This window comes from Syngnathus acus, chromosome 2 (genome assembly GCF_901709675.1).
Source record: "Syngnathus acus chromosome 2, fSynAcu1.2, whole genome shotgun sequence".
NCBI classification, from domain to species: domain Eukaryota; kingdom Metazoa; phylum Chordata; class Actinopteri; order Syngnathiformes; family Syngnathidae; genus Syngnathus; species Syngnathus acus.
The window spans coordinates 23,881,954-23,893,705 of NC_051088.1; the positions used below are offsets into that span (position 1 = coordinate 23,881,954).

Sequence of the window (11,752 nt, forward strand, 5' to 3'; positions counted from 1 at the left end):
AGTCATCCTGAATTAAAACACTTCATTTTTATGGGGAAAAATAAGAAGGCTCAATGTATCTTTAGTTGAAGCTGCACTCCGCGGGATTTTCTAATCGCAACTGCCACCTGTGGCCGAAAAAGGAATTTGAACACGCCTTTTTTTTTGCGTGCATGGTTTCCATTTTTTAATTAGCCTTCTTTGGAGAAATTTACTATTCTTCTATTATATATATATATATATATATATATATATATAAAATACATATAAAATGATGTATGTATATATTTATATATACAATAAAATAAATGTAAAATTATATATATATAAATAAAATACATATAAAATTGTTTATATCTACAGAATTTTATATAATAATTCCTACTTCCTGATCATAAAACAGCCATAAGATGGCGGATAGTGGTCTCGGCCAACATCGCGGGTACCGATACCAATAAATAAAGCTGGTATCGACCCGTCCCTAATATACAGACATGCATATACAGTACATATACATAGAGACTCCAGTCTGGGCATGCACGCCAGCAATACCAACACAGACGACAAAGATGATAAGATGAAGATGGATCCACTTGCACATACGTAAGACAGAGAAGGTGAGTGGTAGGTGATTGCTCCTGCGGCATGCTGAGGTGCAAAAAAGGAACATGTAAGGGTGGACGAGGTGAGCTTTCATGGATGTGGAGAGACATTCCTGAATCTCATGTGAAATGTGATGATTTGGTTTTGGTTAAACACGGAGAAATAGAATTTAGGACAGATACACATGCGGACTGATTGAAGTCGTTTTTTTTTTTTTTCGTCATAAAAATCTGGGTGGCTGCACCTACCAATGGGCAATTTCAGTTTCTTGCGAAGTGAAATCCGCCGGGATCTTGATCGGGAGCGACGATCCGTGGTGGTACCAGAATGGGCAGTGGTGCATTCTGAGGTGTCCTGTTCCGATTGGCTGCTGGTGTCGCTGGCAGCACTCTGCGACTTAAACATCTTCCTCCAAAAGTCTTTCCTACCCAACAAAGCTCCCGGGATCTGCTCCTCACTGGACACACAGATAAAGAGAGTCATGGGGATGTATTCAAACTTTAAAATAAATAAGTAAATAAATAAATAAAAAGTAATCATAATAAAAAAATAAAATAAAATAAAAAAACAAACATCTTCCTCAAGTCAACTGTTTGATAGCAGAGAGATGACAGCCGGCATGACATGGATGAGGGCACAATGGTGATGAGGTGAAGACTCACTGTTCGGGGGTCTGGGGGGGTCTGCTGGAGATGTAACTGCGACACTCATCAGCAGCACTGGACACCTGACCCTTCTCCCCGGACACACCCGCTTCTGACCTGCACGCACACACCCCAACAAAAAAACAAAAAAAACAAACAGCGCTCAGGCCACTCATCTATCTGAGATGACCAAAAGACCATTCCGACTCTTACTTCCACCTTTTTTCTTTTTTTGCCCTGCAGATTATTAGTTTCTTCAAGAAAAGATGACACCGCCTGAATCATTAATTCAACAAATTAAATCACCTTTATCTTCAAAATATTTGAAAAGCACCCCCACCACTATTGTTGGAATGTGACTGTGTCTTCCACAACGCTCCCAAAGTCTCAAAACTAAAGACTAGCATAATACAAAAAAAATAATAATAGTCCACCCACACGCCCAGTTTGCGCTACACTTTGTCTAGCCAAGGACAAATACACAAACAAGTAGCATTTAGCCCCATGCAAAAAAAAAGACAAACGCAAACAGGACAGACAATAAAGCAAGCAGTGATGAGATGCAGAAGAGTGAACGAGAATTCATCTTTTACATGTTTTGGATTATTTATGTCAAAGATTGGACTCAACGAAGCATTTCTTTCCAGTACCTTCTTGGACCTTGCAGTTTGCTCTCATCTTTCTCATCAGGTTTTTTGGTGGCTGTGACCTTCTCGGCGCTGTCCAGGAGCGCGCTCAGAGCCACTCGCCGAAAAACATTTCCGTGTGCCTCCTTGATGAACTGCACTAGCTGGCGGATGTCGCAATACAGGCCCTGTCATGGAGGACAGCACTATGAAGCAATTTCATCATTTTCTTTTTTTTTATATTGAATGCATCTTTGCACATTATGTACATATTTTTCCAAAATCAAAAACACTTTAATTAAAAAATGTGTGTTACCAGGAAAAAAAACCCAAGAAACAGACCAGTCAAAAATGCCTTCACGTTAATGATGCAGAATGGCAATCATTCATTTTGATGCAGTGAGGAGTAAAACTCAAGCACCCACCAGATTCTCGGGACTGTGAAGCTCATGTGTTGTGGAGGCGCAGCGCGTGATCAGCGACTTGAACATGCAACCCACCACCACCGCCTCCATGTTCTGCGCCAGGGACTTGTTGTCTCCCGTGGTGAAATTATTCCCAAAGCCTGCCTTGTCTGGAGAAAAAAAAACAAAAACAAGAAGGAGTGGAAAAGACCATGGATCACACAGGGGTGGTTTAGTCAGCAGAACAAGACAGAAAACGATTATTGCGTACAACAAGTTGGGATAATAGGGGTCAAAACAAACGGGTCTGTACAGCATATGGGAGGGGGAGGGGGGGAGCAAACTGAAAAGGATTCTGGGTAAGGAAAAAAGTAATACATGCAAGTGACTAAGGCCTGCTCTTGAGCGAATCGTTCTCTTGACGTAAAGAATAGTGATTTATAAATTTGGACTTGCAGGCGAGATTTGTCACTTTAGGACAGAGTGAGAGGGGCAGCGATGGAAGCAGGTTCTGCTCAGGTGGCTTTATCACAGCTTTAAAAATCAATGCTCTATTGATTATACATTATGTGTATCTACCGATGTTTCGTTTTTTCGCCCTCCTGGACCTCTCACCTGCACTGCCGTACTCTGCAAGAGAAAAGAGGCGGGGCACAGGTTGTGATTGACATCAGGCCAGCACAGACATGTACGTGGTGTCAGGAAAAAGACCTCCTCAGAGAGGTCAACCCAGGGAACACACACACAAAAGTAACACACACACACAAGGATTTCATCATCAAAACACTCATCAGTTCGCTCACTTGCCAAAACATTTCTTTCAATTTTGTAGGATGTCATCAAGCAGAGATAAAAACAATTGGCACGCAGCGCCGCAGATTGAACGGAGATGCAATGAGCAAAGCTTTGGATTGGCAAGTGTACGAAAATGAACGAGCAAGGAAGGAAAGGAGGAAGGAAGGAAGGACGGGGGGAGGAAAGGACTGAAGGAAGGATGCAGCAGGTGGTGGAGGAGGAGGAAGTGAAGGCGGGCGGAGAGAAGCAGGGCGACTGCGGAAGACGGGCACAAGCAGCGAGAGAAACAGAAAAAGGCACTGAAAGGCAAAACAGTCAAGATTCGTCAAACACGTCTTCTTCAAAAATACGACACTTGCGTCTTGATGGGTCCCTGCATAATCCAGAGCATCGTTTGCGGTAATAGTACACGATTGATAAATAAAAATATAAATAAAGCCTTTTAAAACCGTTTTGATGGTCTTGATTATTTTCTTTTCTTATTTGATTTATTTTATGATATTAATTTTTCTTTTATAAACTCCATCACAAGTAACACCAAAAAAATACTACATTTAATCATTGATACAATAAAATCAATCAATAAATAAAGCAAGCCTTTTAAAACCATTTTGATGGTCTTAATTATTTTAATTATAATAAGTGTTTCTTTTTTTAAACTCCATCTCAAGTAACGGCAAAAAAACACTACACTTAATTAACGATTCAATTAAAATGTATTACACAAAAGTAACATAAAACTGTCCCTAAATAAATGTTTCATAGGCACTTATTCTTTCACAGACCACTAGAGGAAGCCAAACTTTGAAAATCATCGGTCTAATAAATATCCAGATGCCCTGTTTTGAATGTTTTACTGCTCACTTCAAGTAACATTCAATTTGGACATTCTTTTGCAGCAATCAAAAACCAATATATATAAAAAAAAGTGAGTGACTGAAAGGAAGTGGTCCACCTGCCTCTCTCAAACGCACATACTACTCACTGTCGGTGATAGGCTCCATGCAGAAGCCCAGCAGAGCGTGAAGGAAATCCACAATGTTATTCAGAGAGTCTTTGTTGACGTAGTCACGCATCGTCTGACGAAACTGCAGTTTGTCCAGCTTGTAAAGGTTGGTCAGGCAGCTTTGGGCCTGACAGGACAGAGTTACAAAAATATTGATTATATTATAAAGCACCATCGAAGGGCATCGTGGTAAAATTATTTTGGATATATTTTGCTGCCTTGTTGGAAGAAGCACGACCCTGACCTGCATCCTCAGGCGATCTCCTGAAAGGCCACGGTGTCCCTCGCCACATCCATAAGCACAGCCCAGAGATTTGACGATCTTGATGAGCATGGAAAGGGCCAGTCGATGAGTGCTGAGGCAAGAGCTCTCTTCCTGTTTATCACGAGAAGTTGAAAGACATAATGTATAAGGATGTATACATTTAGGAAAGAATAATTGGGGATGTGGAGGTGAATCAGCAGCCATTTCGGAGAGCAGTCGAGCTTGGGTGGATGCAGAGTAGTAGTATGGCCACACGGTGGCAGTGTGTCATGTACCAACTCATTGTGTAAGGGAGGCGAGTGGATTGAGATGTGTATCCATGGCAACAACAGACAGTTAGTGGGTCAGTGAGTTCACTTTTGAACATTTTGGAGTTGTAGGGACTTACAGTAGATTATTAAAAAAAAAAAATCATAGAAGGTATGTACTGAAAATATATTATCCCTTCAACTCATGCCAAAGCAATGTGCGCAATATGCTAGGAGAGCGTAGCTGTGATGATTTCCAATTTGAAACTGCATTCCCACCAAATTCAAACTAACCTTTTTGTCATTGTCCTTGTTATTCTTCACATCATCCTTGCTCCCTTGCCCACTTCCTCCGCCGCTACCCCCTCCGCCTCCGCTGCCACCATCTCCGCCGCCTCCTCCTCCCCCGCCACCTCCTCCTCCTCCCAGACTGGGGCCAACTGTGTCCTTGGCTCGCACCTCCTCGTTCTCCTTGTTGTCGGGCTTGGACAGCTTTTTGCCCATCCCAGGCACCACGCCCAGCTGCAGCAGGCAGTCGATAATGTTGAGTGCCACATCGCAGATCCGGGAGCTGATGTCATGGCTGAGGACAGCGTAGAGGGCACGCAGCACAGCCTGGCACAAAAAAGGAACAGGTCACAAGGGCTCCTAGTGGAAAAAAAAAAATCCCCTATTTTTGTGACTCACTGTGAGGTCTAACATTCCGTTTTTCAGCACAAAGTTATTGGTGCCCTCAATGTTGTCGCCTTCTTCCTGGCACGAGTAGTTGATGCAAGAGTCAGTCAGGCTGCGGGGAAGGTTGGCGCAGGCCAGCGGCTCCACGGGCATCTCCGGGACCACCACGGGGTTGCAGAGGCGCTTCATGTGCTCGGTGAAGAAGTCGGCATAGCCCACATTGAAGGACGCCACGGTTGTGTTGAACGCGGCCATGGTGATGGTGGAGATCTGGGATCGAACTGTCGGTACAAGAAGACCATTTTCCTCACAATTGAATCCAAAGACAAAGTTCTGATTTCCCATGCCGTGTACGTGACACACGAGGTCCTCACCTTCTTTGACGGTGTTGTCGCTGTGGCTGTTTGAGTGGTCGGGCATGTCTCGGAGAAGCGAGTGGTGGGAATGCGAGTGCTTGGCGCTCAGGCTGTCGGCATCGGCGGCTGTGTCCGTGCTGCCCCGCCGTGTGAATTTACCTGCGACAGAAAGGGATAAAAAAAAAAGAACAAATGTCAAATGTTGCTGTCATGTAAAAAAACAAAAGTTCTTTATCCTTTTTAATTAGAGCTCTGCGCAAACCCATGATGGTGGCCTGCCAGCCGCCCCGGTCCAGAGTACGCCGATCATCGCCCAGGCCAGAGAAGCTCCCGAAGGAGAAGGTGCTCCGAGTAGGCGAGACGTCGAGGTGGTCCTCGTGGAGCAGGAAGGGGACGCCCATGCGACGCTGCCGCTTCTTCCCTGTGTGATGGAAGGGGATGGACCCCTTCCTCTCTCGATCCTCACGCCGGTTCTTAAACTGAAAAAAAAAAATAGACTTCCCCACTAATAACCACTCTTTAGTGCTTTTGATTGAGAGAAGAAAAAAAAAAAGATCTGGATGTGTTTATCTGACCTTCTTAAAGATGTTCATGCCAAGGTCGGATGAAAGGTCGGGTACAGCTTGGCGACGGAGGTTGGTTAGGGAAACTTTTGTGAATGTCTCAGTGCTCAAAGATTTGCCCTCCTCGTTGCATTTCAGACTCATATCCTGCCAAGGTTTAAAATATGAAACGTGGTACATCACCCTCGTCGTTTTTGCACTGTCAGCGTTTTTGAAGTAGAGTGTGTGTGTGTGTGTGTGTTTGGCATTTGTTGTTGAGTCTGTTACCTGAGTTTTGTGGGTATTCACCAGCGAAGGAGTGGCAGCCACCATGGAGCTGCTCCTCGGGCGAGGCAGAGGAGCCACCAGTGGTTCCGGGACACGTTCGGGCCTCTCTTCCAGAATCTGTCTCAGCCGTTGGCGGTAGTACATCAATGCCCAGTGCACCCCCTCCTCCGTCCAGTGGGGCTGCAGGAGGCAGCGCAGTACCGCAACATCAAAGTAGGTGGCATAGCGGGCGCGCTGAGACAGGGATGCGGGCACACCGGCTGGGGCTGACGTCCTGGAAAGAAAGCAATCAGAGATGAATCCTGCAGTTTACTGGGCCTCAAAAATGTCATAAAAGGTACAGCACTGTACATCTTGTGGCGCTATGACAAGATGCTTTGCTACTTTATGGTCACTGTTTATTTTCACCCATTATCAGAGTCCAGAAAAACAATACTAAAACTAAAATATTAATTTTTGTCATGGGCCACACCATTGTCATAGTTTCCTTCAGAGGTCCATTATGACATGAATACATAAAAACATGAATAGAAATAAAAATTGCTAGCAATAACTCTATTCTTTTAAAAGTGAACTCAATTTTTAATTTCGTATTGACACGAAGTCGATTTGGCTTCACGGGCCACATAAAATGATGTGGCGGGCCGTATCTGACACCCGGGCCTTGGGTTTGACACCTATGCATTAGAAAAAAGTGGAACATAAAAGTCAGCCCCCCCCCTCCGGCATCATCGGTTCAGCCTACGTGAGTCCATTGTTAATAAGACGAGATGAAGGTCAGCACTCGGTGAGCTGCAAGGCGTATCGAGCGTCGCTGGGCTGACATATCGATACCGCGAGAGCGAGGGCGAGAGATGGACGACGGCATTTCGCCTTGTCGGCTGCAGTGGACGAAACGCTCGATAGTGACATGAATCACTTTGGCGGCGGACGGCAGAAAGAGGTTGCGTCATGTTTCACCCTCTATCTGGGTTGCCATGGATACAGGTTGTCAACACCCACCCCGCGGGCCTACTTTAGATACTCGCACACAAGCGAAAGCAGCCTGCGGTTGCCATGGAAACTGCATCGGCAGTGCGAGGGATGTGTGGCGCTGCGGGATGACTAAGCTGTATTAATCACAGGAGAGGAAATGTGTCCGCTTAAGAGAACGTGGTAGATGGAAAAATATTTGGTCTTTAGGGGGGGTTGTAAAATGATTGTGAGGTAAATTCAATTCAAAACTTGCCCTTCAATAGCGAATTTCTCATTTTCACGCTCCAATACCAGTATCAGCTGTCCTCTTGTGGCCGTTTTATGATAAAGCTGACAGATGCCCAATAAGATTAAATTGACTTTTTATATGAATAGAAATAGAAAAACATAATTGAAAAGTTTCAAGCAATTTTAAAGAAAAACTGTGACATATAAGTCTTACTTTAAAATGATCCGTCATTGTTCTCTGGAGAAATTTGATCAAAAGTACCAGTGGTATCGGTACTTGGTATCGGTCGGTATCTGTGACTACTCAAAATCAGAGTTCTCATATTGGTATCGGTCTGAAAAATAAAAAATCCTCATTTTGTCAAAATAACCCAACTTGATCACACGAGTTGCATTGCTCTTTTGCATCTGATATTAAAATCAACGCAATCTCAAAAATCAGATATCATTAGATGCCAAGCAAAAAGTGCACAGACTGAGCCCAAAGTCTGGCAAGGGAGCGTGCATATTGCCAGACTTGCTGCGGGCAGCCCAAAGCAAGCCAGCCAGGCAGGCAGGCAGACAACGCTGCCAGCCGGTTACTTCAGCATAATTACCTCGCTTTTGCGGGCAAATACTTAGGCCGTGCGACACGAGGAGACAGCGCCGCTCGGAGCGACAACATTAGCGCAGCTTTCCGTGCGGCCCGAGCTGTGCGCTTCGCAGACATTTCTACGAGGCTAAATGCTCAGTCACCAGCGAGATGATGACACCGGCTTCGGGGTCGTCGCGGGTCGCCGCTGTTCCCGGAGCAAATCGCTCATCCTGACAACGTCCGCGTTGGGAAATAATAAGGAACATGCAGGAGGCTTTTATTGGATGGATTAACAACGCAATGGTGGAAGCATGGAAAAAAGAAAAGGACAGATTCATGGCGATGGAGATGAATTCGAAATTGAATACGAGGCCGTGCTTATGTTCAATTATTGAGACGTTGGTTCACCGATAATGCTCGATTTGTTGTGATCATTTTGCAGTGGTCTTAATTTGTTCCAAAGCTGTGATTTGTGAGACAATTATTGACTCCTGAAAAATTGAAAAAAATGTTAATTTGGGGTCTTGACTTAAATTCCTGGGTGAGGCATTTTTTTTTTTTTTTTTCTTCCGTCAAGCATCACTCACTTCTTCTTGGACGGTCCTTTGACCGGTGGGGGTTGCTGAGAGGGTCCGCCTTTTTCCACAGAGTTACCACGGCGACAGCTATGCTCTCCTGCGGCTGGGGAGGAGGAAGAATCGGAATGGCCAGCCTCACAAACCACCTGGAAGCCCTGCGGAAGGAAGGAGCAGGAAGGCTGAGCTCAAGAGACACGATTAAAGACCCCGAAGGTTCCTGTTCCGACCCCGGGCTAACCACATTATTGCTCCCGGATGCTGGGGGCTAATCAACGTCAGCATCTCCACTCCACAGTCCAAATGATATTTCACCATATTTTTACAATATACAGACACATTTTCTTAAAACACAATCATCAATTTACATTCGTTTTAATTAGAAGATGCTATTATTAATATGGTTAATGGATTTTTCCCATAATGATGAAACAAGGTAGGAAACAGATCCAGGTCAATATGGAACTTTTGTAAATCTGTGCAAGTGGTGACATTTTCTATCAACCTGTTTTTTTTCTGGTATTTTTTTCAAAGTTGGGAAATAATCCATTTGAATCATGAGGTAATAGAATGCAAGATGTTATAACCACTTTTGCTGTTTTTCGAAATCTTTTTGTTTTTACAAACAAATGGCGAGGCAAATAAAATACATGTTTTAAAATAGCGACTGTGCGTCAAATCTCAATTGTTAGTTGAATAAAGTCAAACTTATCATAATGTGCTAATTCCAAAAGTAAATGTGATGGAGTGAAATAATTGGTTTCTTTCCTGAAAAGAAAAACATAACAAACCAAATAATAAAAATGAACCATAACAATAACAAAGCCCAGAATGTAAAAAATAAATCAATAAAATTGCCTAACGATATTGAGTCATTAAATCATTTTAAAACTCATCTTAAAACACATTTTTGTTTTTTTTGGCTTTCAACTCAGCATGTTGTTGTACTTACAGTTTTTTGTTATTAATATTACCTGTTTTAATATGTCAGACTAGATTATTTTTAAAATGCTGTAAAAATAAGCGAGGTAGCCTTTGCCCTTTTGAAGCCTCCTTAAATGTGTTGCAAGCACTCACCATGGGAGCAGGATTTCCAGATCCACTGGGGCTGCACTGGTTGATGACTGGGGACTTTCGCTTTGCTGGTGAAGCGAATGAAACAAAAATAAATCCAAATCTTTCTTTCATCTGAAAGATGGCTTCCACTCACCTGTTATGATGTTTCGGATCGGTTTGATCAGCGCGGTGAAAGCGGGAATATCAGGCTGACGGTGCTCCCACATTGGCTGCCAAATAATGAGACCGCTGACCAGGCGGAAGGTCAAGTCGGACTCCTGCGACAAGAGTTGGATTTTCAACGATGAGCCCATTCGGGAAGAATGTCAGTGTGTGTGAAATGACCTTGATCCGGTGGATGAGAGGCGCAAAGAGGAACACAAACAGCTCCACGGTGGCCATGCTCTTGTGGAACAACTTGGTGCGAGCGTGTTCGTCCTCCTCCAGCAGGGAGCTGCCGTGCTGTGGGCCCGACCCCCCGAAGGCAGAGCTGGAGCAGGAGCCGGGCGCACCTGGAGATGAGCCCTGGTTTCCCACGGCCTGCAGGAAGGCGCCGCCGCCGCCACCGCCGCTGCCGCCGGCAGACCAACCGTGACCCAGGCTGGGCTCGTGGTTGCATTCCTGGGCGGCATCCAACAGCATCCAGTGAAGCGTGTGGAGCAGCTTGGTCTCGGCCACGCCCAGTTTGTCCTGATGACCTGCCAGAGGTCAAAAGACAACTGTTGATGTTGCCACCATTTTATGTTGGGATCAAATGTTTCACTTGCATCTTCTCAGCCTGATATACAATCCTATAACATATTTTTGGTTGTTGCTGCATTTATTTCAGGCAGTATCCGTACCCAATTTGTTCCTATTGGACAGTAAGATGGAAGTACAATGGAGAACGTGCGGCAGGGCAGCCTGGACCAGCTCCCAGCGGGAGATGCTTTGGATGGCCTCGGACAGGTCCGGTGACAAGCCGTGCAGCTTATTCTCCACCAAGACACGCTCAAAGGACTGGAGAGGCAGCCAGAGAGGAACAGAAGAGACACATAAGACACCAACCAAAAGCCTCTTTCTTTCACTGTGGTCTCAAGCGAGATGAGGCCCATGGGGGAGACAGTGGCAGCTCTGTGTCCATCCCAGGGGATCTGGCCAGGCATCATTATGGATATGAGTTCTGGCTCCTGGGTAATAGGAGGCAGCGAGCGGACAAAACTAATTTGCTAAATGCAAAATGAAGAGTGCACTTGATTTGCAGGTGAATTAAAGCAAAAAGAGATTATCTGCTTATTGCTCATATGGCAATATTAAAAATGACTTACCACGCAAGATGCTTCATATTTTTTCCCCAGTTTTGGACGCAGAAACGCACTGAAAAGAGACGAGAGCGAAAAACAATGACATAGTTTAAATGTACGCATTACAGCAATGATGCATTTTATTTTCATTCGCCAATGTCGCTGTTCATTTCCAGCTGTGACATCACCGGTACCGTTCTCCATTGAAAACATGTTTTGATGTAAAAGCTTCCACCAAACGGATCCTTTTAAGCAGAACGACGACAAACACCTGTTATCAGTCGGGGCTAACCTGGTTTGCCGCCACAGGAAGGTCTGGATGGGGAACGGGATTCCTTTCCCGCACTCCGGCTCGTTGTCATCCAAGCTTTTTCTTTTCACCATGTTGCCCGCTCCTCGCCGCCTGTCCGGCCTGTCCTACCGCCTGCGTGCGACCACCGGTTGGCGGCGGCTGGCTCAGGTGAGCGGCGAGCTTCTCTCACGACATGATTGGATTCGTGCTGCGTAAAATGGCTGCAAGTGTCCGTCACCGTGCGGAGGGGCGGGGGGGGGGGGGGCGGTGGAGAGAGAGATTGAGGAGGAAGGGGAGGGGGAGGAGCGGAGGGGGTCGGATGAGATTTTAGAACCGCC

General features: G+C 45.1%; 1 protein-coding gene across 17 annotated transcripts in view; it reads right to left on the reverse strand.

Moving 5' to 3' along the window:
- LOC119119435 (protein unc-80 homolog) overlaps positions 1–11,678 on the reverse strand; it is a 29,779-nt gene extending 18,101 nt beyond the window's left edge. For 6 of the 17 annotated variants that reach the window (XM_037245789.1, XM_037245787.1, XM_037245792.1 and 3 more), the window contains exons 1-19: positions 11,415–11,677; positions 11,147–11,195; positions 10,682–10,838; positions 10,185–10,537; positions 9,994–10,117; positions 9,861–9,925; positions 8,796–8,941; positions 6,432–6,705; positions 6,177–6,311; positions 5,864–6,080; positions 5,620–5,760; positions 5,258–5,526; positions 4,865–5,185; positions 4,302–4,433; positions 4,037–4,184; positions 2,278–2,426; positions 1,877–2,040; positions 1,245–1,343; positions 831–1,039 (exon numbers count right to left, since the gene is read on the reverse strand). In XM_037245789.1, the coding sequence (XP_037101684.1) occupies positions 831–1,039; positions 1,245–1,343; positions 1,877–2,040; positions 2,278–2,426; positions 4,037–4,184; positions 4,302–4,433; positions 4,865–5,185; positions 5,258–5,526; positions 5,620–5,760; positions 5,864–6,080; positions 6,177–6,311; positions 6,432–6,705; positions 8,796–8,941; positions 9,861–9,925; positions 9,994–10,117; positions 10,185–10,537; positions 10,682–10,838; positions 11,147–11,195; positions 11,415–11,506 (3,244 nt within the window). In that variant the 5' untranslated portion in view covers positions 11,507–11,677. Of the gene's footprint in view, positions 1–830; positions 1,040–1,244; positions 1,344–1,876; positions 2,041–2,277; positions 2,427–2,835; positions 2,887–4,036; positions 4,185–4,301; positions 4,434–4,864; positions 5,186–5,257; positions 5,527–5,619; positions 5,761–5,863; positions 6,081–6,176; positions 6,312–6,431; positions 6,706–8,795; positions 8,942–9,860; positions 9,926–9,993; positions 10,118–10,184; positions 10,538–10,681; positions 10,839–11,146; positions 11,196–11,414 lie in introns of all 17 variants that reach the window. The other 11 variants (XM_037245783.1, XM_037245784.1, XM_037245782.1 and 8 more) reach the window with 4 other exon arrangements.
- Positions 11,679–11,752: the final 74 nt, after the last annotated feature.